This window comes from Chenopodium album, chromosome 21, assembly GCF_948465745.1.
Source record: "Chenopodium album chromosome 21, dcCheAlbu1.1, whole genome shotgun sequence".
Lineage (NCBI taxonomy): Eukaryota > Viridiplantae > Streptophyta > Magnoliopsida > Caryophyllales > Amaranthaceae > Chenopodium > Chenopodium album.
The window spans coordinates 11,774,712-11,801,755 of NC_137854.1; the positions used below are offsets into that span (position 1 = coordinate 11,774,712).

The 27,044-nt window shown below is 35.6% G+C and overlaps 1 protein-coding gene across 2 annotated transcripts; it reads left to right on the forward strand.

Moving 5' to 3' along the window:
* Window positions 1-1,621: 1,621 nt before the first annotated feature.
* Window positions 1,622-25,422, forward strand: LOC145600222 (uncharacterized). 2 transcript variants are annotated; one of them, XM_081656127.1, is made up of 32 exons: window positions 1,622-2,619; window positions 5,201-5,372; window positions 5,842-5,957; window positions 7,401-7,487; window positions 7,585-7,701; window positions 7,865-7,928; window positions 8,040-8,182; window positions 9,602-9,649; window positions 9,751-9,819; window positions 10,450-10,525; window positions 11,361-11,491; window positions 13,131-13,190; window positions 13,320-13,389; window positions 13,461-13,525; window positions 13,615-13,676; window positions 13,772-13,895; window positions 13,986-14,043; window positions 14,220-14,332; window positions 16,713-16,790; window positions 16,880-16,942; window positions 17,032-17,127; window positions 17,242-17,309; window positions 19,390-19,579; window positions 20,297-20,411; window positions 21,672-21,784; window positions 21,856-21,933; window positions 24,004-24,069; window positions 24,151-24,279; window positions 24,424-24,480; window positions 24,577-24,657; window positions 24,766-24,923; window positions 25,020-25,422. In XM_081656127.1, the coding sequence occupies exons 1-31, from the start codon at window positions 2,518-2,520 to the stop codon at window positions 24,832-24,834; spliced, it is 2,880 nt and encodes a 959-aa protein (XP_081512253.1). In that variant the 5' UTR covers window positions 1,622-2,517; the 3' UTR covers window positions 24,835-24,923; window positions 25,020-25,422. The 2 variants fall into 2 exon arrangements, with proteins under 2 accessions (XP_081512253.1, XP_081512252.1); XM_081656126.1 differs by having other exon boundaries at window positions 1,623-2,619; window positions 17,200-17,309.
* The last annotated feature ends 1,622 nt before the right edge of the window (window positions 25,423-27,044 follow it).

The following is a 27,044-nucleotide window of genomic DNA, read 5'->3' on the forward strand; positions in this document are numbered from 1 at the left end:
CTTCCATCTATCCTCCTATCTCTATGTTCCTTTTCTCTCTTGAATTTTAGATTTTCTTGAAAGGTACCAAGCAAAGGAAACTAATCTATAATTATGTTTTTCCTAGGTAAGATATTCATTAAAAAGGTCTACCATCAAACCAAAGGGAGTCTAGAGGCCCTAGAGTAATGGGAATTTTTTTGAAGTAAAACTTCTCTTTTCATCATATCAAGTACTTCCCTTATGTTAAGCATTCAAGTCACTTAAAAATTTTATAGGAGTTTTTTTCTTTGGGTGGTTATTATAGGTCTCCTAAACTGTGCAATACCTCTTAATTCTGTTAGTAATTGTCTGTGCACAGGTGCATGCATGCAGATTAACTCAAATTTGCTGATCAATGGCATCATTTTTTTTTTGGCAAGAATTGAATTAGCATAGAAACCACCGTTATTAAGACATTGAATAAGGATAAATTACAAATTTGATGTTAGTCACGAGCCACCCATTACACGAGACAGAATTTAAGATGTGAAGGTGCAAAAGGGATATGGTGTAAGTGTGTAACATGTGTTGATGTAATTTTCAGTCAAAAATTTGCACCCTCCCCCTTTTGTACCTTCTTATAATTGCCCTTTCATGTTACTGATGGCTATTGATCAGAATTATAGATGCAATTTGTGTTTATATAATCCTTGTCTATGTGTTGATATTATTATACGTAGCCAGACTTTTAATGATGCTCTAGATTAGTATATCAATCCTGAAATTTAATTCTTGGCTATATGCCTAGAAAGTTAGGATACAGTTATTTCCGAAATGTATGTGCCTAGGGCTTTTTAGGTATAACTAGAACTCTGCAAGCAAGCATGAGAGTTGCTGCATCATCAAAATGCAGTGTTACTAATTCTCTGTCATGAAGTGGCTCCTGATATAATGGCGCTTTCAGATTGGAGTAGTTATGTGTGTGCATATCTGTGTTAGTTATATCAGCTTTCTAGGTCATTATGCCTTTTCTGTGTGTGGATCATCTAAAGGGGGCTTAATCTATAGCAGGTGTATGAAAATTTTTGCATCCATGTTACCTTTACATTAACATCTCTAGCAATGTGTTAATTATCTTCCTGTGGCATTTGAATGAGTTGATTGCATGTTGGACTGACCCTACTCCCTCCTTCCTTTTAACACATGTACTAACTAGCTGATTCAAGGCCATCCACTGAATTTTGACCCTTCCTCAATTTCTAGGTTTTGGAAGTGCATTGGCCAAAGTAGCTGCAAACAGGGAATTGCCAATGGGACTGCGCCAAATATCCTTTCCTTACATATTAAGCTTTCTCATTATTCATCTTTTCTTTACCTTTGTTCAGCTATGATTTTTTACATAGATTATTGCTGATTTTAGTCAGAAAATTTGTTTATTATTTGGAAATTTTGTTTTTTACCACCTCACAAAAACACGAAAATCTCTTTTACCACCTCCCAAAAAAAGTATTTTACTTTACCACCTCATAAAAAACACGAAAATAGGTTTTACCACCACTTAACGGTTTCCATCCAAAAATTCCGTTAAGTGTGGCCCACAGTAACACGTGTCAGCATTTTATTTGTTAAAAAAAAAGAGAAATTAAAAAAAAAAAAAACAAAAATCCTAAAACTACTCCAGCCAACACCGCAGCACCACCCCCGCGCCACCGCCGCCTTCCCCCCAACTCACCGCACCCCTCCCCGAAACCACCACCCGCGTCGCACCACTAGCCCCAACCCACCTAAATCCTCCCCCTCCCTTCCCCACAACCGTATCGCCTCCAAAAACCACCAAACCCAAAACTCATCCCCCCAAAAACGACCACGAATTTGACCTTAAAAGGCTGAAATCGGCCGATCAAGGCCACTGAGCCCCAAAACCGGCCGATTTCGGCCATTTGTGGCCAGATTCGTGGCCGTGGTGGGGATCTAGGGTTTTGGGTTTGGTTGTTTTGGGGGCGACGCGGTTGTGGGAAAGGGAGGGGGAGGGTTCAGGTGGGTTGGGGCTGGTGGTGCGACGCGGGTGGTGGTTTCGGGGAGGGTTGTGGTGAATTGGGGGGAAGGGGGTGGTGGCGTTGTGGTGGTGGCTGGGTAGTTTTAGGTTTTTCTTTTTTTTTTTTTTATTTTTTTTATTTTTTTTCTTTTTTTTTTATTTTTTTCTTTTTTTGGCCAATAATAACACGACACGTGGCTTTATGGGCCCACTTAACGGATTCCTAAACGGAATCAGTTCAATGGTGGTAAAACCTATTTTCGTGTTTTTTATGAGGTGGTAAAGTAAAATACTTTTTTTGGGAGGTGGTAAAAGAGATTTTCGTGTTTTTGTGAGGTGGTAAAAAACAAAATTTCCTTATTATTTATTTATTTTTTTTTTTATGCATTTGTCAAATTCCATATTTGCTTCATTTGAAACACACAATAATCAATAATCACCACCTCCATGTTCTTTTATTTAGCCTTTTTATTTTTCTGACATACTTGTGGCCCCTGTTGAATTATTTTGGAGGCTTTGACATGTGTTACTTAGCCGCAGTTCTCTTGAAGCAGTTTATCAAAAAGCATTGGCACGAGGACGAGGATAACTTTGAGCACCCTATTGTTGCAAGTGATGAGAAGGTATCCCAAATTTTCTATCCACATTGCCGGGTTGTTTCCTTGTTTGTTCAAAAGTAATATGCCTGGTTATGGAGATTTTTAATGCTTTTTGAATATTCATAGTATTTCATACACACCTTTGATGGTTTTCTCACTACCCAGCTAACCTTTTGTTTTTTCTTTGGAATAACTTCTATTATTTATTTATTTATTTGTTTATTTTTGTAATTTGTGTTTGTGTGTGGTAACCTGTGTAGTTATATTGTTTGTTTGTTTTTATTTTTATTTTTGTTTTAATCTTTATACTTCTTTAATTTTCTCCTCTGCTATATGGCAAGAATTGTCACAAGGCAAATTCTAAAGAGAAAAGCTATAAAGGTGATGATGAGGGCTAAATGTATGGTGACTGTGGTGGATGGTAAATATATTAATTTTTTTGGTTTATTAGGATAAATGAGGGAGGGAGAAGAGGCTTAAGGACTGGAGTTTGTTTGTTCCATCTTTTCGGCTTATATGACAGACAAAGAGGAGAGTCGAGCAAATGTATTCATTTTGTTTTTGCAAACTTGCAAAGAAAGCAGGAGAGTGGAGAGACTAAGGAAGAAGATATCCGGGAGGTAGAGTCCCCCCCCCTTCTCTCCATTGGATTTTAGTGCAGTCAATCAATGAATGAGAGAAGTACAGTGAGAGAAAATTTAGAGGATAGATTGTGATTATGTCTGTTGACTCACTGTAAGCTGTTTCAGTAAACTCCTCTTCAGTTTGATTCTTTGCGTCAGATTATGTGCATGAAAATTAGAAGGTTCCAGCAAAGGAGAAACCTTTTGCATAGGATATGTATCTTGAAACTTTGTTTACATAAATTTATAGAATCAAAGAGGAAAACAGAGGTATAACACATTATGAGCAGTCTGTTTTAATATTTGGAAAGTGGAAAATGGGAAGACAATCACTTTCTTGAATACATAGCCCATTTGAGATTTATGGTAAAGGTGAGCGTGCTTTGCTAAAAGTTTGGAGCATCTTCATATATAAAATCAGTTAAATGGTATTGAACAATAAGGCTTACAGAAAAAGATCGCAAATCATTTTAGCTAAAAGTTAGGTGCATCTTCAGATGTTAAATCTATTAAATGTTCCCCACTTACTTTCTTTTGGGTACCTTTGTCACTGGAGTCTAGCCTAGTCTCATCTGTGCTGAACTTCTCTAAGGCATAATTTAGGAACTGAGCTACCTGAATCACTTTCCTAAAGTTTGTTTTCTTCATCAATTAGTGTCCTTCATCATCTGTAAACATTTGTCCACATCTCGCTAAATTATAAGAATATGCTTTTGAGGGTTGATTGTAGGGGGGGGGCCCAAAAAAGAGTCAATGAGGACTTGGATGCTCATTTATGATATCAAATACCTGAACACCACAAACATTTGAAAGACTACAGACTTTCTAAAAGGAAGCTCTATTAGTCACCCTGTTCTTTGTGTTGAGTTAAAGCCTTCTGTTAATTAAACCGGTTTGTAATAATGAGTGGAAAGTTGATTTATAAGAAATGGACATGTAGTATTTTTGTAAGATATGGACTCATTGACATATACCGTAATTTTCTGAAAGTGGTTATTTGTTGGGTTTTCTACTGGTATAATTTTGTTTTATCAACCTAACTAAGATCAACTTTCTGGTTTCTTTTATGATTCTTATTAACTGATGCACACTTTAATTGTGAATATGTAATTGTCACTTTTTTTCACCAGTCTTCTACTGGTTGGCGATGGAGGCGCGGGGGGGGGGGGGGGGAGTCTAGGTCTCAACTCTCAAGCTTATTTTTCCAATGGAAAACATGACATTTATATCTGTATCTGGAACATGTGGGTAAATCTAACACATTTTCATTATTGAAAAGGTCAATGCTTTATGTATTGGAAATATTTTTGAATGGTAGTTGTTATTAATAAAAAAAAAACTAGAAAATCTGTAACCAAATTAGTGTACATTTCCTAGACGTCCTTTTGATGGTTGTGGAAAGATTGGGAATAAGTGCTGTAGGTGTGTTTGATTCAATGCATTTACAGGTCTACGATATTGGTCTTGTGGGCATTGGCATAAGTAGTCTCTTTTTGGAGATTAGATTGTCAAATATTACATAGATGGTGAAAAAGGAGAAAGGGAATCTGAAATTTACATCGTGTATTACTTGCAATGTTTTGTTATTTTGTGCATATAACCAGTGTTTTTTTAATGAATCTTATGATATCCGTTTTGAAAGAGAAGTTCACTACTATTTGAGTTTTAATAACATACTAATTATTTTTTTTTTATATTCCAACCGGTGTTTACTCTTTAGGCTTTAAATACTCCCACAAGATGCTCATTAGTTTTTTGAAAGTTATAAATAACTGAATTTTGATTGAGGATTTTGTTTGTTGTGTTGTAATTGGTTCTACTATACTATAGCTGTATACCTTGACCTATTCCATAAAATGCACAAACATCTGCTTCCTTCCACTTTGCTTCTCCCAGTTAAATTTTATCTGGATTGCAAAAATTTTGTAGGACAATTTCTCATGTTCTTTTTGGTTCTCATTGGATTTGTCATGTTTCTCCAGGAAGTCATACGCAGACTTCTCCTGCTGTGCTTGGATGATACACATAGGAAAATCTGCACAGCAGTTAGCATGGCTGTTGCTTCAATTGCACATTATGATTGGCCAGAAGATTGGCCTGAATTATTGCCTTTTCTGATGAAGTTGATTAATGATCAAACTAATATGAATGGAGGTAAGTTTTGGACTCTCGAATTTGTCTTGGGGTTTGCATTGATAAAATAAGTTCAACCTTTCTGACTAAATTCTAATTATGTTTGTATGTAACTTTAACTTGTTGAGCAATACTCTCTTGTGCTCAATTTGTGTGATGTTTAGATTGAAAGTGATATGTCAAAGCTGCTGTCCCATTAGTGGCTTCCATTGTCTCAGGTTTTGGATGGTGGAGATAAAAAATGCAATTCATATTTAAAAATGTTAACATATATGTAGTTTGAAATGTTAAATAACTGAAGTATTCTATTTTCTAGGGTGATGATATTTTAATGTTGACTGCGTTGCCTTTGCAAAGCATATAGACACTGCTTTCAGTTGTTGGTTTAGTTATGCTTTACTGTCTTTTGCTATACTAATCTGCTGTTCTATTTAAGGCATTGTTTCAAAGTTAGATAAGAAGAGTTTAATTCTTGAATAATTTTGTACAGTGCTTGGTGCATTAAGGTGCTTGGCCCTTCTATCTGGGGACATAGATGATAAAGCTGTACCATCTTTGGTGCCGATCTTGTTCCCTTGTTTGCTCTCAATTGTCTCGTCTCCTCAGGTCTGTATAATTCAGCCATTCATTGTCTCATTTCAAATGTGTATGTGTAGATTATTATTTTGGTTGTATGTGCCCTGTACTTAAAAGAATAAAATCTGTTGCATCTGAAATTTAGCTGTTTATGCTTACATGCTGTCTTTGTTTGACACCAGTTTAGTTCTTAAGGAAGTAAACTTTTGGTTAAGCTTACTATTGGTACATCAGAAGTAATAAGCACCTTAAGGGTTAAGTATATATTATTGTTTTAATATTGATATGTTGGTTATTGTGTATAGTAGCATTCTACTTTAGAGTATTTTTCTTCTTAATATATGCAATTTGCATTTCTGCTATTGTTTTTGTACCTTTGTCACTGGACCGCTGACCCTTGTTTGAATGCTCATAATATTGCATTTCTAATTACTTGACAATCTTTCCTCACTTGATAATCTAATTGACATTGTTTGAACTGTCCATATATTGAGCTGTGGTATCTAGAAAGTAGAATTCCAGACTGATACTGGTTTGATTACCTTGTTCCTATTTCAGTGTATTATCTAAATTTGCTGGACTAATTGCCTAACTGGTCAATAGTCATGTAGCAAAAGCTTTGTTTTGGTAGCTTCATACATGGGCAATTTTGAAATGATGGCGGCTAAATCATGTTAAGCTGGGTTGTAACAGTTTATTATAGCCAAAAGTTTCTCATTGCCAAGTTCTTTGTGTAAGCTGTATCCATGTAGCATAGTAGCCACGGAACTGATGAGTTACTTTGGGGCTTTGTTTATTTTAGCAAAACAAATTTTTCAGGAAATTGATTTTCCCAATTCCCAAATTTCCATTGTTTGGTTTGTAAAGGTTGAAAAACAATTTTCTCAAAGGTGAAAAATTAGTTTTCCCTAGAATGGAAAACAGAATGCTGTGTTTGACGCCTACTCTTAATATTCCTTCCCTCTCCTTCCATCCATCTTTTCCCTTCCCCTCTCATTTCCCCCTTGTAAATTTTCTTGTTAGGAAACAAGCTGAAGAAAACTATTTTTTCAATTGTGTTTTCCCTTAAAAATTGTTTTCCATGAAAAATCATTTTCCCAAATAATTTTTTCCAAAACAGATGGAGCCTGAGTGCCACGAGGTTATCTTTCTTAGTTCTTATTGATCTCCTACAATGTAACTCCTTTTGTAATTATCTTTGTGATTATTTGAACAACTTAGTGGGTTAGTATTGACTATATTATCACATCCCTACTTTCTTAAAATTCCTGTCTACCCATAGTTGATCTCAGCCTTTAGGGGTTGATTTGGTGAAATCTACATAAAGTAGTGTCTAACTGTGAACTTGTTGAGTTGCTTATCTGTAAAAATGTAAACAATATAATTTCAAGTATTTGTTCCAGAGTTTTATTTTTCTGATGAAGTTGATGCTTCAAATTGATGGTGGCTCACCTCTGTATTTACCTTGATTAGACCTATGAAAAATCTATGCGTGCAAAAGCTCTGTCAATAGTCTACAGCTGTACATCCATGCTAGGTACCATGAGTGGCGCCTACAAGGTATTAAGTTTACATGTCTAAATTCTGAGTAATTAAATATATTTTGACTTTATTGATTTTGAATAATTTACATATGACATATAATGACTCCTTTCAGGCAGAGACTGGTTATCTGTTGTCACCAATGCTCCAACCATGGATGGAGCAGTTTTCAGCTGTATTAAGTCTTTCAGTGCAACCAGAAGATCCTGATGACTGGAGCATAAGAATAGAGGTTTATTTTGACGAATGACATCCTTCTTTACCTTTTTAAATTTTTGAGTGTGTGGTGCGGGACTGTGGGGCTTGGGTGAAGGTGAAACAGCCAACCCTGAACTCCTGAATTGTTTACTGCTATGTTAATAATATTATACGCATTTGTTCTTTTTCAATGTCAGGTTTTGAAGTGCTTGAATCAATTTGTTCAGAATTTTCCAAGTGCTACTGAAAAAGAGTTCATGTGTGAGTTTTATATGTTTCTTGCCTACAGGCTAACAATTAGGCACATTCTTATTGTTTCTCTTTCTTTTTATGAGGATTTATCATCCTGTTTCTATGTGTCCTGTGTTGCAGCTATTGTCGGACCTCTGTGGCAAACATTTGTAACTACTTTAAAAGTATATGAGCAATCATCAGTTGAAGGTACTCAAGACTCTTTTGAAGGACGATATGACTCTGATGGGGCAGAGAGAAGTCTAGAGTCCTTCGTTATACAGGTACGTAACATGAACAGCTTTTCCCTTTTGAATATATTACTTCCATGTCATTGGAATGGAACTAACTTAGGATAGGGGAACCTGGAGAGTAATGAAAAAATGCTAAAGATGTATTGCATACTGAATTCACATTTCGCACTACCTTCTTAAAGCAGAAATTTTACCTTTTAGAGCAAGATTAGCCCTAGGTCTTAAGATTCTAGATGACATCATCAATTTCTAATTTTGTGGTCTTAAGTCAAGACTTTATTATTTTCAAGCATGTATGAAATTTAAATAAAATCTGAAGTGGAGTCTTGAAAATTCAAGACTCAACTTCAGACTTAATTTAACACTCAATTAATTTTTTGTTTATATTTCAAAAACTTTAATAATTTAATTTATATGTAAAAAGTGAGTCTGAGCGATTGAAGATATAAATTTTATTGAGTCTTAAGGAGTCTTAACATAATTACAAATTAGAAAAATAATTCAATTTAGTCTAAAATACTGATGTGGCAATGGATTAAAGTCTTAAGATGAGACTGTGCTAATCTTAAGAACACCAGCATCTAGTAATCTATATGAACCTTGAGAGTGGATAGTTGAGTTCAACTCCCTTGTCCGGGAATCTGAATGATCAGAGGGCCTTGAAACTATTTGGCCTGAGGGCCTTGAAACCATAACCCTAGACTCCATCTCGTTGAATCTACAGATTCTACACAACTATGGCACAATGCTTACAGAACTTACAGAACAGCTGCATCAACTTCATGCTTGAAGTCATGACAGATGGAAGCTGAATCTTAAGAAAAATTGAAACAAGAAAGTTGTATTTTTCTTTGTTTGCTACTTGGATCAGTCATTGCAACTTCATAAGGCATAGCTATTGTACTGAAGTCTAATAGAGCTATCAAGATTTGCCAGTTGGCTTCATTTCTATAATATTGTGCCTCCCCCTACCCCCTATGGTGCATCCTCTTATTGTGCCTCCCCCTACCCCCTATGATGCATCCTCTAGAGAATAGAGCTATCAAGATTTTCCAGTTGGCTTGATTTCTATGATATTGTGCCTCCCCCTACCCCCTATGATGCATCCTCTAGAGAATGGAGGAAGTGTAATTGAGTGGCAAGGCTGTACAGATCTGTCTAGATCTTGTCTGTCTGGTTGTGATGTGAGTTATACAGGGTTATTATCAAATAAGTCTTCTAGAAACATTTTGCAGCTTTATGATTCAGGCAAAAAATGGAAGTCAATAATCTATTTTTCTAGCACTGATTAGTCATTCACTTTTTTTATATGTAAATTTATTGTTTTATGCCCTGCATCTTTTTCAAACAAATTTACTTAGTAGTGCAGTGTAGTCAGGTTGATTTGTCAGTATGGTATCTTCTTTCTTTACCTCTTTAGGCAAGGTTACTAACACAAACGTTTTGCAGTTATTTGAATTTTTGTTAACAATCGTTGGCAGTTCGAGATTTGTCAAGGTATAACAGCAAATGAACCTTGAATTCAGATTTGTAATATTTTTTGTTTTCTTCTTATGCTCTGCTGATAAGTGATAACGGCTTTTCTTTTTTCTATTTAGGTTGTTGCAAATAACTTGCAAGAGCTGGTTTACTATACATTTGGATTTATGCAGATTACAGAACAACAGGTGCTCCATTTTTTCTTTTGTTTTTAGTGCCTCGTTGGTGATACTTGAATTTCTGGCTGTCCTAATTGGATAGTCAATTTTACTTTATTATCTTGTCATCATGAAATTGTTTGATTTGTTTTCCTTGCTCATTTTTACATTTGTTGAAACCAGACGTTTTTCCTTAAAAAAAACCATCTGTGAGTTGAGGAACTGGTACGACTTTATCAGCTGTATTATTATGTTTTTGTGGCCATCAGAAGATTCCCACATACTTCCTCCGTTCTTTTTTACTTGACCTGCATTGACTTTTACACTATTCACCACCTCTTCTTTGACCGTCTTTTATGAATGATATGTAAGGAAAAATATATTCATCTGGGATCTTTTTGAATTCGTCTCAATAAGTACTATCATAATATACAACTTTTATAATTTTTACTTATGGAGAATTAAAGTTATAGATCGCTAAAGTTCTGCATTGGCAAGCGTGATAAAAGAAATAGGTCAAGTAAAAAAGAACAGAGGAAGTACATTTTTAAATCCTGTTTTAGTCTCTGATAGGTCACTCATTGAAAAATTGAGGAATTAAAGTTGCACAATTTAGTTTTTTATTCTATAACTACTCTTTCTTTCTTGGATATTATGTAGATGAATGCGTGGTCTCTGGACGCAAATCAGTATATCTCTGATGAGGATGACAATATGTACAACTGCCGTGTTTCTGGTATGCAAAACTTGAAGGGACAACTATAGAACTTTTACAGAAAAATCAGTACATAAATTAAATTTTAAGATTCAGTAGATGGAACTATTTTTCCTCATTGATAGTAAATGTAATGTAGCTAGTCCTTTTGTTCATGTATTGATGGACATGTTTTAATTTTTTCTTTCTCTATAGTATATGAAAATATAGAAACACTTAGTTTTAAAAATTTGGTCATTATAATCTTGGGGAAAAAATGATTTTTTTGTTTGTTAGGATTATAGGTCAATTGGAGAAGGCCTTGCTATATAATTCTGCTTTTGCCTTCAATCGAGCCGCTCCAGAGTTTAGTGTTATGTTGTGAATTTCCCTAGTTACTTTTATAATTTAATATGGGAACTCTACCTTTCTTACGCTTGGAACTTATGCATTGTTTAAATTTTGGTAAACAACATTGCCATCCGTTTTCTGTCAACGTCTACATCTTTTTTGTGTTGCCTTCAGTGCATATGGCTTGGGAAAGTAGGATTAGACAAAAAGGCTTGGATTAGTAAACTAAGGAATTTAGTTTCCATTATAATGACGTGCTCTACATTGATGGAGAGAAACAAAAAAATCTTTGAGGGCCTAGCTTCTCTCTACTGAGGATCTGTGCTACCTTTTCTGAGGCTAATGTACTATTGGAATCAAGTATTCGTCTCTGTTGGATACATATTTCCTGATAAGATTAACTTATAAGATAGCCTATAATGTTATCTGGCTCAGTTCATTTTTGGTAGGTACTCCTTTACCTTGTAATGTAATTGATTTTGGTTGTATGATTATTAATTGTGTTGATTTTCCATTTTGTCTACAGGTGTCCTATTATTAGAAGAGATCATCAGTTCTTGTGGCGAGGATGGGCTTTGTGCCTTGGTAGATGCTGCTAGGAGGCGATTTATCGAGTCACAACAGCAGAAGGCTGATGGTTTTGAATTTTGGTGGAGGGTAAGTGCAGCAAAATCTGTTGCTGCATAACTTATTGCTTTGCAAACTTGAATTATCTGATATGTTCTGTGTTGATTTGAGAATTATCTGATGAAGTTTATACATGCTATTTATCTTCTCTGTGTGTGTGTGTGTGTGTGTGTGTGTGTTTGTGTGTGTTTTCAGGAGTGGGAGTTGCTGTGTAAATTTGCTTTGACATCTAAACTTGTAATTTTCTGTCTTTGATGTGACAAACTACTAACTACTTAACATGCCTTTGCATTTTGGTGAAACGTTTCTGCAATTCTGCTAGATCTGTTTGAATAGAAATTAAGGCTGTATGAATGGGGCTCTCTTTATGCTCTGGTCATGATTGGAAATGAAGCAGCTGACAACTGTTTTGTTTCAGATCACGGGTCTAACAGAAGCAGCCACTTTATTGGTGAAGGGATAAGGTTGTGCACCTTATACCATCTTCCGCAAGTGGGAGCTGCTTTGGTGGCATTGGGTGTTATACCATTGTTCATTCATGTATTTGTGAAAAGATGACCTTCAAATTTGAAATTATTTTGGATATCTGCTGATGTCTAGTCTGGGTTGCTATAGTATGTAGATTTTGATGCATATTTTGTTGTTTGACTGCCGTTATTCATGATTGCAGAATACTTATCATCTTGGAGCACATCATTTGTTTTTTATTTTTTTTTTTGTTTTTTTGTTTGTTTGTTTGTTTTTTTGTTTTTTTGTTTGTTTGTTTTTTTTTTTTTTTTTTTAATTTTTAGGATTGTCATTTCAGATTATGGATAACAAATAGAAAAAGCAGGTTTGGTTTGATAAATGATGATGTAATGATAAGGGCAATTTAATAAACGATCTAATATTGTTTTATAGTTTGATACTAAGCTACTGAGGGACTGTATATTGACTAAAAAAGATACCCTGGAGTTTCTCGCTTATATTAAAATTTGATACGAGTGGTTTTTCCCAGGTCGATATGAAGACTATTATAGTTTAACACAAATAATGCCGTAGTCCATCTGTAAGTCAGCCTGTGCCAATGAGAGCTACATGAGGTGGGGTTAATGAACTAGATATGATGGTCTGAAAAAATAGGGTGCTGAGGTTTGTCCCTCTGATGTCAAGGATGGGGGTTTGGAGAAAATCGATCTCTTTCCTCTAGTATACCATGGTCGTTTCTTAGATGGCCCCCACTTTGCATATCTTTTCTGCAGTTTCATCTAATTATGAAATAATGTTTTGGGTGATAAGATACATGCAAATTTGATTCCAAAGTTTTAACCAAATGAGGCCAAAGGGTAACTCCAATGGTTAATTTTTGCTGTAGCTTTAAATTTTTTAAGCTAGATGGAAGAACTTGCTTGAACATTGGAGTTTGTACATGTACTCAGTTCTGTAGTCTAGACCAGATACCTTCCTTGCCTCAGTATAAGGAAGGAAATTTTACTTAAAGTTTGCTTTCAATGTGGGTTTAAACCAACGTATTGTAGCTGAATATATAGATGTGGCAAGTCGAGCTAGAAGTGATCTTTCCTACCATTGGAGATGCCCTTAATTATATGTTATGATCAAAGTTGCTGTTAATCTTATTAGTTCATGCTGGAGGTGGTCAATCTTACTTCTTCAATATGGCCTTTGACAGATAAGAGAGGCTGTTATTTATGCTATGGCATCATTATCAGATCAATTGCAAGAAGCAGAGGTTTGAGCAGCTTTGAGTTCTCTGTTGCTGTCAATTAGTCAAATTTTCCTTTCTAGATAGTCTATTTGAAGTATGAAAAAAGTCTTACTCTACTTGAGGTTGCTTAATGTGTTATTCACTTTTCAATAGGTTTGTGGCGCTGATGGATTTGATTTGAAGAAATTTATAGAGCAAATGATAATGGAAGATATTGGAGCAGGTATGCAAGGTTGTTAGGGCTTTGAGTTTGTATTTTTGTTTGTAATTTGGCTAAGCAATTCCTTTCGACAGGTGTGCATGAGTGCCCTTTTCTTTATGCCCGTGTGTTCTCATCAGTGCCTAAGTTCTCATCTATGGTAATGTTGGCGTTTTGTCTCTTTCAAAATTTTCTCTATATGGGAAATTATTTAGCTTAATTGTATCTTAAGAATAACCTCCTTTGCAGTTGAGCGTTGGGGTGATTGAGCATTTTCTTTTTGCTTCCTTGAGAGCCATAGGCATGGATGTGTGAGTATAAGTTTTCTACTTAAATTACAATGGTTTCAAGTTTAATGATAGGTTGTGACGTATCAGAAAAGATATCTGATATGTTTTATGTACAGGCCACCACCAGTAAAAGTTGGTTCCTGTCGTGTGCTTTCCCAACTCTTATCTGAAGCAAACAAAGAGGCTCTTCAACCTCAGATATTGCAGTTATTTTCATCACTTGTTGATCTACTTAATCATGTAACGTATTATTGGGAGGTTTTGGTTTTCCTTTTTATTTCCTGTGTTATCTTCTTGATGCACTAGCTTACTTCTTTTACCCAACTGTAGGCATCTGAAGAAAGCTTGCACCTAGTACTTGAAACATTACAAGCAGCTATAAAGTCAGGTATTTCTCTATAATTAATGTCTGCATAACAATAAAGACGAGAACATGGACTTATAGTTATTTTCATATTTTGATGTTTGTTACTGAAATATAATTGTCTTCTATTTTTGTTTTAATAATTTGGTGGGTCCAGATTCCTTTCTCTTAAAATTAATATCAGATTTATTATTATGTAGGTCATGAAGCATCTTTATCTGTGGAGCCGATTATCTCCCCCATAATTCTTAACACATGGGTCTCTCATGTCTCTGATCCCTTTATTAGTATAGATGCCATTGAAGTTCTGGAGGTAACATTTGTCTTCCTTGTTTTGTGCCTATTTTCTGCTCACTCAGTAAAAGTTAATAGATTATTGGACAGAAGAAGTGGTATTGGATATACCATTTCCTTTGTCATTGTGTGAAATTTCATGTCTCGTTGAGCTTCTCTATCAATGGTTAGTGTATTTACAAGAATAGAGGCTTGTAGATGATGGTTATAGGCCAGTAAAAGTTTTTAAGGATAAAAATGTAGTAGTCAAGACAATAAATCAAGAACTTATACAAATGGAATGGAACATTTAACAGGTTTTAATATCCTTAGCATTTATTAGTGTAAGAAGTGATTTTATAACAGGACCAAACTTGTTATAAGTGGATTGTATTTTTGGTGATGGATATATAATATGTTTCATTAATAACTTAGTTAATTAGTGAGATACTTTTGGCCTAATTTTACCAAAGAACGGACATAAAGGGGAAAAAAGCTCTAATGTTGCGTGAAGAATGTGCTTTATATCATGGCGTTTTGTAACATGGTTTCACAGAATGACGTTTTCTAAACCCATGCTTAGTATTTATTAATTGAATGGTGATTCAGAGAAGTGCAGACATCTCATGCATGGATATGGCCCTCCCTAATCCCCACTTCTAATTCCAATATGCTTTAAGATATATAAACGTTTTGCTCCCTTTCATATATTAAATTAATCCCAAGACAGGGGACAGCTTATGTGACCTAAACAAACAAACTAACAACAAAGCCTCAGTCCCAAAATGGAAAAATGACTTGGGGTCCACTAGCACGAATCATCATAAGGAACCGTTTGGAAAGGAAAAAGAGCATAGCAAGATAATCGATGGAATAAAAGTTTGAAAAAAAAAGGTGTAAAGTGAGAAATAGAAAGAACGTGCAAATTAAATTTAAGAGAGTTTTAAAAGGGAGGTAAGGGGATACAAAGGAGAGGAAAAACATGTGAGTGAAAAATAACCATGAAGGTTTGAGAAAACTTTAGCAAAGGAAATAAGTAAACTTTGCAAAACACGAGTTGAGTAAATAATTAAGTAATAACTAATGCTTCTATATCATCATCCAGGAACATTAAAGTCTTCTAATACTCTAATCAGTGAAACAAAAATGACCTCTGCAGGCTATTGCACTACTTGATTTGGATTTCCTCCTTGCTAGAAAATTTTACTACTTCGATTCTCCTTTTTACAGCTTAAGCTCAGTTTTCCAAGCCACATTGGGTGATTTGAGAAATATGATAAATTATCATACGAGATTCCCAACATATCTTAAGGTTCCTGTTTTTGAAAATCCACACATTTTCAAACCCAGAAAACAGACGGAATTCTAGGACTCTGCCTTGGAGCAAATACTTTCATGCATACCTCTTTCAGTTGATCCTTACCGTACTTTGATTCTCGTAAGATGATACACACTAGCAAACAGCCCGCCCAGTGTGACATCATAAGCTCATTGAGAACCTAAATAATTGTAACCACTTCGGGCTTTATTTGGTAAGTTGTTATTCCTTGGTTACAAAGCCCAACAATCTATGAACCAACCCTTGTTTGACTAGCCAAGCAGACGACCCGCCTTTTGTTTCTATCTCCCTCATCTGTTTATTTGTTTGTATAAATATTTTATTTCCATTTACTTAACAATATGCTGAAATGTCTTAAGATTGACGTGCTGCTTACAATTGTTTGAAAAAAAAGGTCCTGTATAATTCACTAATTTGGGTGAAGATGTGGAGCAGTGGAGGTTTTGTGTTGGAAAATGTTTTAGAAGGAATCTCGGAAGTAGATAGAGATCTATATAGTAATCCTTATCCATATTTACTGATATGAATACTATGCCCAAGACTAGCAATTGTGATTGATAGTAAAACGCTTATTCTTCAGTTTGGCTGTTGACAAACATGACATAAGCACTTGATTATTTGAATCCGCAAGGCTTAGAGTCAACTGGTATTGATCAATCCAAGAAAAATGTTTGGGACTATATCTCAAATATAAGATTTTTTAACTTATGCTTGATGAGACTGTTCATGTGGTGACATGGAGGGCTTGTTTTTTCACTTCTATGTATAGTAGCTATATCCTCTATATTTGTGTAAGGGCGTGTCTGAGTGACCTTGGCCTATATATGATAACAAGATCTGGTTTTTGTATGGACAGTATCTTGCTATACAAACTTATGTCGATTATTGTTTGGTGACATGAGACATGCTGGCCAGTCTTTTGGAAAATCTAACAGAGTAGATAGTGATTGTTTGTTAGTTGATGTGCATGGTGGCCTGGTGGATTTTATTTGGGGGAATTCGAGGAGCTTTGGGTTTTAATCTATATGTATTATTAAACTATTTATATTTCTTGAGTATTTGCCCCTTTTTTTCACATCAGGCGATCAAAAGTGCTCCGGGTTGCATCGAACCGTTAGTTTCTCGTGTATTACCCTATATTGGACCAATTCTTAGCCAGGTATGTCTTGGATCCTCAAGCCTTGATAGTGGTCAAATGAGTTCAGAAAGATCAAGTTATTGAGTTGCATGCTTGGCTGTGTGTATTAGCCTAAACAGCAGCCTGATGGATTAGTTGCTGGATCACTGGATTTGGTGACTATGCTTTTGAAGGTGACTTGTGACTCTTGTTATTCTCCTGGAGTTCTTTTTCTCTTTCTTTTAACACATTAGATCGAGCTTATGTTCTTTGTTTATGACAGAATGCTCCTGGTCCGGTTGTCAAAGCATTATATGATGTTTGTTTCAACCCTATAATACAAATAGTACTTCAGAGCGATGATCATAGTGAGATGCAGGTAATGATGAATTTCACTTTCGACATCTTTTAATTACTTTTAGCACTCAGTTGTATCTGTACTGTTCACCAGAATGCTACAGAATGCTTAGCTGCTTTTGTATGTGGTGGAAAGAATGAACTTCTTGCTTGGGGCGGAGATCCCGGATTTACTATGAGGAGTCTTCTAGATGCTCTTTCAAGGTATTTGATTTCCTTTTTCGTTGGTAAAATACAATTCATGTGACAGAATCATGTCTTTTTGATTTTGGTCATGATCTACTTTCTTATAAAATCTTAACATCTTTAATGTGCATGAAAGGAGTGATGCTTCCTTTGAATCGTAATTTCAATTAGAGGACCGGCATTGGACTTGAATGTATATGTGCCATCATTATCATAGTATATAGGTTTAGGAATTATATTTTCCTATTTGGTTGAGTACATTAGTATATACTCAAAATGCTTTATTTATTTCTGCTAGCTAAGGATGACTTTTTAAATTTTTACTTGGTTATTTTTTTTGGCATGACTAGAACCTGCAAAGTCCAAACTGGTACTTTTTTTTTGACAAGAAAGTCCAAATTGGTACATGGATGTCTTAGTATATATTTAAATTTGTATTCAACTCTCAACTTGTGTAGATAATTCCAAATTGGAGGGTCAGAATCTTCAGATATAAAATCTAAATATTCTGAATTATATTTATTATCCTTCTATCTGCGGATCTTCCTCTAATGAATTAAAGTGGATTAGATTGTATCCAGTCTAGTTCCACTTCAAGGCCAATAGAGGTTAGATTGGATGTTTCTGTTTGGCTCTCATTGCAGACCTGCTTTTCACTGCTGCAATTACTCTGTATGAGTATGAGTTCTGGAACGATTTTGATGTATGTAGTCTTTCTTGTGACCAAACTTGAAAGGGCAAGACTGTATTCTCGATTGCCTGGTGAAAATCCTCAAAAAAATTTAGGCAAGCATTTTGTTGCAATTAGTAAAGCAGATACTTTGGAAAAGGTTAAATAACATTTTGTAGCAGTGGTCGTTATATACCATTGGTAATAGAAGTAAGCAGAAATATGGAAAGGGGGGTAGGGAGGAGGGAGTGTTATCTGTAAGATCAATTGGAGTTATTGGACAGACCACATGGTGATTTGGTTTCGGCCACAAAAGTGTCTTTGCATTATAATATGATGATTATCCTAAAATCAAGCGGCCCTTCTGGATGGAGAGTATCATTTAAGAAATTGAGTGACATATTAATGTGCTTACGAACAACAATATGCAACAACAATTTAAGGCAGCACTAGTGTGAGTATTTGAACAAATGAGGGAGTATTGTTATCAGTAAGATCCATTGGACAGACCACACGGGGATTTGGTTTTGGCCACATAAGTGTCTTTGCATTATAATATGATGATTATCCTAAAATCAAGCGGCCTTCTAGATGGAGAGTATCATTTAATAAATAAAGTGACATGCTAATGTGCTTACTAACAACAATATGCAACAACAATTTAAGGCAGCACTAGTGTGAGTATTCGAACAAATGCATTATTACATATTCTCGTATGTCTTTGCCAAATACGTTAGTTTGCTTGAAAATGACTGTTAATATGATGGAGGTGGTCTTAAGAGGCTTTCTTTATAGGGTTCAATTTCTTGCTCTTTTGTTTGTTCTTAATTCTGAGGTTGTCTTGCCCTCTGATTAGTATAAATTATCAAATCATTAGATGTATTACTTTGACCCCAGTAGTGATATAGTGATTGTATAATTTATTGTGAATATAACTTCTCTTTTACCATTGGTCTTTCTCGAGTAGCCTCTTTGTGTAAATATATGTAAAATGGCTTCCTTACATGTTATATTAACGGAATTAGTCCCCACTGTAGGCAGAAAACCTCATTGGTGGTTGCTAATAGGCCTATAGTATCTATGTTTGTCAGCTACCTTTTTCCTTTCCACTGATGCTTTGGTTCTTGTGTGCGAACTGTTATACACGATAGTTCTTGTCACATGCTACTGACAAAATTGTATTGCTGTTGTTGAAAGTGGCAAAATTTAAGTTTTTAGTCACCCCAGTCTGAATATTATTATGACTGTTGTTTATGATATTGTTTTGCATTTTCATTTCTTTGATACTGTACTTAAGTTTTCATCTGTTTTGTTTGTTCAAGTCAATATGGTAATTTGACTTGTCATCTGTTTCTCTGTGGGTGGATCATTTTTTTAATAATAATTTTTGTAGTCATATGTAACTGTTGGATTATGCTGTGCATGCAGGCTTCTGGACCCTGATCTAGAAAGCTCGGGATCTTTTTTTGTCGGGAATTACATTTTGCAACTTATTTTGAATCTTCCTTCACAAATGGGGCAGCATATTCAAGATCTGGTCTCTGCTCTTGTCAGGCGCATGAAATCTTGTGAAATCGCTGGACTGAAAAACTCGTTGCTACTTGTTTTTGCCAGATTGGTATTACTCTTAAACTTATTTGTAGCTTCCTTGAACTAGCAAACCTTATTACCTTTCGTTTTTAGTAATAATTGTAAGTTCATGGCTTCGGATGATGTCATTCATGTTTCTCTCTACGAAAATCATCAAAGTTGTGGCATGATATTAGTGATAGAATTTTTTATAGTCATGCTCCAGTGAGTCCTTTGGTTCTCAGGCTAATTCTTGTTTGGAAGATCAGCAATCTGATGACAAGTTCCAAATTAGAATGAGTTTATGATTAATATCACCCTCTAGAGAAAAACGTGATTATTTCTTTAAATCTTTTTAACGTTAATGTACCCAATGTGGAATTTAATCAGTGATCATGTACCTTTTTTTTTTTTTTTCCGTGATGTGCATAATATAGGATGTATGTATTCCGTTCTGCAATCCTTCCTTAAGCTGCAGTAACAGGCTAATAGCAGCCAAAGTGGAAATTGTTGTCCAGTTGTGTGATTTAATGGGAGCATGAACCTTGAGTAATTCATTTGAAGCATAAATGTGCACTCTATGTTGTGCACACATTCCTTTATGCGATCTTTCCTTAAGTTGTAGTAGCAGCCAAAGCGGAAATTTGTGTGGTTTTTATTGCAATTAGTTTTCCCTATAACCGAGAGGAAATTTTCTGTATTGTTGGAATTATATTGAACATATCGCTGCTATTTTCATATATTTAATGCCTTATACTGTGTATAGGTTCATTTGAGCGCTCCAAATGTTGGCCAGTTTATTGATTTGTTGGTCTCCATACCCGGGGATGGTGACAGGAATTCATTTGCTTATGTAATGTCTGAATGGGTCAAGCATCAAGGTTAGTAGTATTCATTAAAGTATGCAAATTCTTATAGCTGACAAAAGTGTGTATGTAGAGCATTTACTTGTAAGTTTTCGTTTGAAATTTGAGGATTCCACTGATTGCATTGTAAGTTGTAACATTATTCTTCGGGCTACAACCACAATGTAACTCAATGTCCGGGATGAGGGATCTAGGCTGATTGAGGTATCTTGAGTCTTATCTCTGGATTGGATTGTTATAGGGTGCTTCATGCCTTTCTGTGTAGTAATCAGTCATGACCTGACTGCCTCAGCCTTTACTGCAATTTGCATCTGTAAAAGGACTGTTATAGTTCAATAAACTTTAGAAAAATTGAATTGATGTTGCTAACGTCATGATTATCAGAATAACGAACAGGAGCAGATCAACTAAAATAAATTCTTCAAAAAAGGTAGTTTATTACATACTTAAAAAAGTAGTTTATTACATACTTGCTCCGTTTTTTATTAGATTACACACTTCATTTTGGCGCACAATTAAGGAGAAGTGAAAGAGAAAATCAATAGACAAATATACCCTTACCCTACCCTTATGGGCCTTATCCCACCTACCCTTCTCCTTGTATGGTGGCCTAAAAGTGTACTCTCAACAACTAGCAACCAAGGTCCACTAGGCCACCACCACCCCCGACGTTTGTCTGTACCTAAGTCGCCACCTCCCCTACCGTTGTCAACCCTTAGCCGTTGTGACCCCACCTTTGCTTACACCTTCTCCCCTCAATCCTTTTGGTCATCTCCCTTCAAGCTCACAACCACCCAAGTAAACACCATCGGACCCAAACCCGAATCTGAGACCACCACCTTCAACGGCAAAACACCAGCATCAGCGGCGGAAAGTGACTTGCAAGTAGTATAAAATTACACAAATTTACTAAAAGACAGTTTCACTCTCTTCTCTTTCCCCCCGTGGCCCTGTCTCTGTGCTGGACAAGGATTTTATGCCTCTGCTAACCCCCACCCCCTTTATACCAAGGACAAGGGCGCAGGATAGTTTATACAACTGATCACTTCTTAGAAAATACATTTTTACAATAGCCATGGTGATTCAATTTTCTGCTGTTTCTGCATTGTCGTGAATAGCTGGTGTGCTGTGCACATATGTTATCCATGCTTTTCAATTTATTTTAAATACCTGTCACTGGCATTCCGGGATGCATCTTTTACTCGTTGTGTTGGTATTTTGGTAATGATTATTGATTGCTGTTTGAAATGATTTTATTAATTTGAACCTCTGTAGGTGAAATACAGGGATCATACCAAATTAAAGTTACCACCACTTCTTTGGCACTTTTGCTGTCTACAAGGCATGTAGAATTGGCAAAAAACTTTGTTCAAGGCCATTTGATTCAGGTTTGAATTTTTACTCTGGACTATTTTGCAGAGTTACTATGTAAAAAGAGCTGACTGTCTATTGTATGAAGAGCACTGCAGGAATAACAACACGTTCAAAAGCTAAATCAGCTCCAGAACAGTGGACTGTGATGCCTCTTAATGCAAAGGTGGTACTTCTCCTTGATTCTGGTGTTCTCTCTTTCTCATTTACTCCCTCTATGGCTCTATCTGGGATTAATTGTCTCCACTCACAAGTACTTTTTCCATCTCAATACAGATTTATCTTTTTTTCCTATTCACATCAATATAAAAGCTGCCCATTATTTTCTCATATAACTATTCTCGTATCATTGTGAAATTGCCCACTTTTTCCAGTAATATTTACATGTATCTCATAATCTCAATATCAAATTATCTTTCTTAAAACTATATGCCCAATCGAAATGAGTAAAGATATTTGTTTGCTTTGCACCAGTCCATTTAAGTGGGCATATATTTGGAAAGCTAACCATAATCTAAATATCTAATTATTAATGTGTCAACTTTTTTGAACATTTTATAATAATACTTCCTTTTCCTTTTTTTTTTTTTTTTTTTTTTTATTTTTTATGTGTAACATGTCCTTTTTACTCATACCAAGGAGGAGAGAGAAAGTAAAAGGGTAACAATTTAGCCATCTAATTACTTGCGCCACCCCTTAAACTTATCTCTGTCATTATATCATACCATCCCACAATCACCACCACCGCCACCACAACGTATTATTCTTGACAGTTTTACAACAAGCTGCTCAAATCAAGAGGAGAAAGAAAGAATCAAGAAAAATACTGCACCACACGGTCAACCACCACAACCAAACCCATGTCATTTGGTTGAATCTCGCCACCAACACCTTCCCTTTTTTCCTCTTGTTTATTCCCTCAAAATTTGAGACCATGGTCGTCAAATATAACCACCAAATTTTCAGATCTGGAACCCATGGCACATTGACCACCTTGGATTCAAGTTTTGTAAATTTTGTTAGGGGATGTGGTGAGGGTTAATTTCGTGGGTTGGTGAGGGTGGTTGTTTCGGTGAAAGTAGGGTAGATGGGTGGTGTTCCATGGAAGGTGGTGAGGGTACAATCAGTGGATGGTGTTTTTGGGGAAGGTGGTGAGGGTACAATCAGTGGATGGTGTTTTTGGGGAAGGTGGTGAGGGTGGGTGGTGATAGTGGCAGTGAGCTTAGTTGGTTAAAAGGACAAAACCTGGATCTAGTTAAGACAAGCTTTGTAGGCATGGTATTTATTGTTTTGTCACTTTTTGTATGTAGTTTAAGTTCTAGACCAATGATGGTTTTATAGCATGTCCATTGTCGAATCAATATCTTTGGTATTAGACTATTAGTTAAAACTGTGTAGTGCTCATTCGGTACCTTATGGTTTTACATAGGCATGACACAAGATTTTAGTACACTCCGGTCTTTTACATTTCCTTATCTTTGGGGTTAGGAGGCTTGAGTTGTCTTGAGGTAATAACAAAACCTATCACATTACTATCATCTTGTGATACGTCTCATGTACAAACGTTTCTCTTAAGAGCCAATCTGAAGATAGATTTACTGAGATCTTGTGAGCATAGATTTTTCAATATCTTGTATGATCTTCCTCTCCATACTATGCATACTTTAAAGATAAATATCCCTGCAGTATGTCTAAATCAAACTGCAGCATATTCCTCCCCCCCCCCCCCCCCCCCCAACATATGCACACAAAAGGCCTGATGCATGTAATTTTATTGCGTTATTTTCACCTCTTGTGAGTTGACCTCTGTCAGTGAGTCCTCACTTAGAGAAGTTGTAATTAGTTGGTGTACAATTTCAATAAAAACTAAAATAACCTACTCGAAAAAGAAACGGTAGACACAGCCAGTCCCAAATCTCCCAATTATTTGACTCTACACCCCTAAAGCCAGTATTGTCTAACTGGAAAAGTAGCTACGTTGAAAGAGTTTCCCCACCTTGTGACCAGCCGGCTCTGTAACCGAAAAGACCTAACGGACTAATCCCTTATCCCATTGAATAGTGACCCATTCAATTAACCTCTGTTATCCAGTCATAAGAAGACTAATCTACCCTGAGCATACTAATCTACCCTCTGTTGTCCTGATTTGTTGCAATATATATGTGATGGAGGTTAGAGGTCAAACTGTGGGAAATAACATATTGATCTAATTTTTTTTTTTTTTTATAAGATGCAGATTCTTGCCTTGTTAGCGGATACACTAATTGAGATTCAAGAACAAGTGACGGAGCATGATGAGGAGGTAATGATTGAACTATTGATTGTATTATTTGTATCCTGTAAAGTAAACCGGACTAAAAGCTTAAATTAAATGCTGTGGCAGGATAGTGACTGGGAGGAAGTTGATGCAGGAGATGCAGATGTTGATCAAAACATCTTACATGTGGCAACTGCCAAATCTTCTGGCAAACCTGCTTATGAACATCTTGCGGCTATGGCAAAAGTATTTGAGGTAATATATTTTTTTCCCTATTTCTCTTCTTATATTTCTTGGTTTATTCATCCCTTTTTTTTTTTTTTTTTTTTTTCCTGGAAATGCTTTATATTGTTATCATAATATCTGCTAACATTTCTTTAACGATGCGTGGTGCTGAAGAACGAACAGGATGGAGATGAAGATGATCTATTGAGCAGTATCGACCCCCTTAATGAGGTTGATTCATTGTGCTATCTGATGGGCATGTTGCGTACAGGTTGACGAAATCATTGTTGATCTAATCTTTGTTATTTGTTCCCTTTACTTTTGCAGATTAATGTAGCAAATTACCTTGTTGATTTTTTGGTGAAGTTCTACCAGAGTGACACTACGCTTTTTGATCAGCTTTCCCAGGTTGCCTCGAAATTAGATTCTGTATAGGCTGAAAAAACTCTAGTGCATAATTGCATTCAACTTGAAATGATATTAATATAATAATATTTGTTTTATGTTATACTGCAGAGCTTAACGCAATCTCAACGGCATGCAATTCAAATGATTTTAAATCATTACCAACACAATACTGCTTAAAAGCCTAGTTTGTCCTTGATGCTGAGCTTCCTCATATATGCACACATCGAAAAGATTGGTTGCCTAAAGCCTTGTCATAGGTTTCAACGGTATGTCTTTTTATCCATGCTCAGATGTTTCGTATTCCCCTGAATACTCTTATATAACTCTCAAGTGATGTATTTTTGTGGTCATTGTATCTTCAGGTTAAGGCGTTCCCATTGTTTATCATGTAATATATCAAGATGTGGTTGTATTAGAATTGTAACTTGATTTGCATTGTAATTTGTTGGTTATTCTTTTTTTTTTCCCCTTATATTTTTTGGGTGGCTGTTTGGGGGAGGGGGTAGATTGGTAGTAGTCGGGATAAAGGGCGTGAGGCTGTTGTACCTGAAGAGGTCTAGCAGACGGTGGATTACCGGAACCATGTGACTTTGATATGTGAGATTTTGTATTCCGTACTATAGCAAAATATGGAATTTATGTAAATTCTCAATTGTATAAGAGCTGATAATATACTGGGCATGGCATAGATCTGCTCTGGGGTTATGACTTGATTCAAATCATCTAAAGAGAATTAGAGATGGAGTTGTTGGACTTGATATCTAACCCTTTGTTCCTTTTTATCTTCTTACGTTTGAATACTTTTGCGAGAGAAAAATAATCAAAGCTTAAACAAATAAAAAGGAATGGAACGAGTACTAAGGGCATGTTCTCATTGACTGAACTTAGCTTAGCTGAACTGAATTGAACTAAACTTATTAGAGCAGAGCTGAACTGAACTGAACTGATTAGAGCTGAATTGAACTGAAATGAAAATTTTATAAGCAAAGGAAATTAAGAGCCGAACTTAACTTATTAGAGCTAACTTATTAGAGCTGAAATAAACTGAAAATAAACGTATGAGAATAGGCCCTAGCCCCTAAGTCTACTAACTAGTCTTCCCTTAGTATACTCCGTAATAACTTAGCATCAAATTGTCATACCTCGTGCCTTGTATACAAGTATTCTATTTCATGAGCTCCACTATTATCACCCAATTCCTCCGAAGCAACTTTATCATTTCATTATTCAACAGTTTTTACATTTGTTTGCATTCCAATTCCATATTACACCATACTAATTACGGAGTATATAGAATAGGGTAAGATTCACCCGTACTAATATAGAACTGTAGAAGTTAAGAAGTATATAGAATGTTGTAAAATTAACTTATTATACTATCTTGTTTGAAAATTTGAACTAATTGGGTGAGTAGAGGGGGAGATAAGGGAATTCCATTACTCCTAAGCAAATGTAGTTGTTGAGACTCAAAGTTATACTCCCTCCATGTTTTAATAAGTGTTAGTTACACTTGCCTAATTCGGCCGTGTTCTAATAACTGCTACCTTTTTTTTTTTTTTTTGTATAAAAGCTACATTAAAATATTATATATCTCTCCTTTCATGGTCCCTTCTTAAACCCACTATTACTTTTTTTTTTAAATCATATCTTTCCTCTCACATTCATTATTTTCAATAAAATATTAACCCAACTATCTTTTTTTTATAATTTTTTAATACTCCAACTATCCCACTAACCTCTTATTTTATTTAAGTCAATTAAATTGTTAAAAACTATGTGTCGGTCAAACTGTAACACTTAAAAAAACACGGAGGGAGTAAGTTAAATTCCACACCAACATCATCTACTTACCACCCTTGATATCCCGTAACAAATTAAAAGTGTATAACGAAGAATACATTTATAAGGAATACTCCACATTGTAGGAGTTGCTAATTGAGCAGGGCAACTTGTGAGCAGCTCAAACTCGACTCGGTCAAAACTCAACTCGGTCAAAACTCAACTCGAGTTTGCTCGTGTTTGCTTGAATCAGCTCGAAACTAGATAAGTGTATAAGAAATTCAATAATTTTCTATTATTTTATCATTAAAAACAAAAATTAACCTTGACACTTAATAAATTTAAAATAATAAGCTTAAGTAGAAAAAATTTATATAAAGAGAAGAAAATATTGTCAACAAATATTTGAATTTCAAGAGACGTAAACCTTTAAACGATCAACCCATGATTGACTCGGCTCGACTCGAAAATTAACGAGCACGAATCGAGCAACCCTCTATTCGTGATCGACTCGCTCGATTAGCACCCAATCACCCGTATGTAGGACGAAGGGAGTAGACAGTAGAGTACTTTAGTGCTAGGTCGGTAAGACGGTAATCAATGATTTG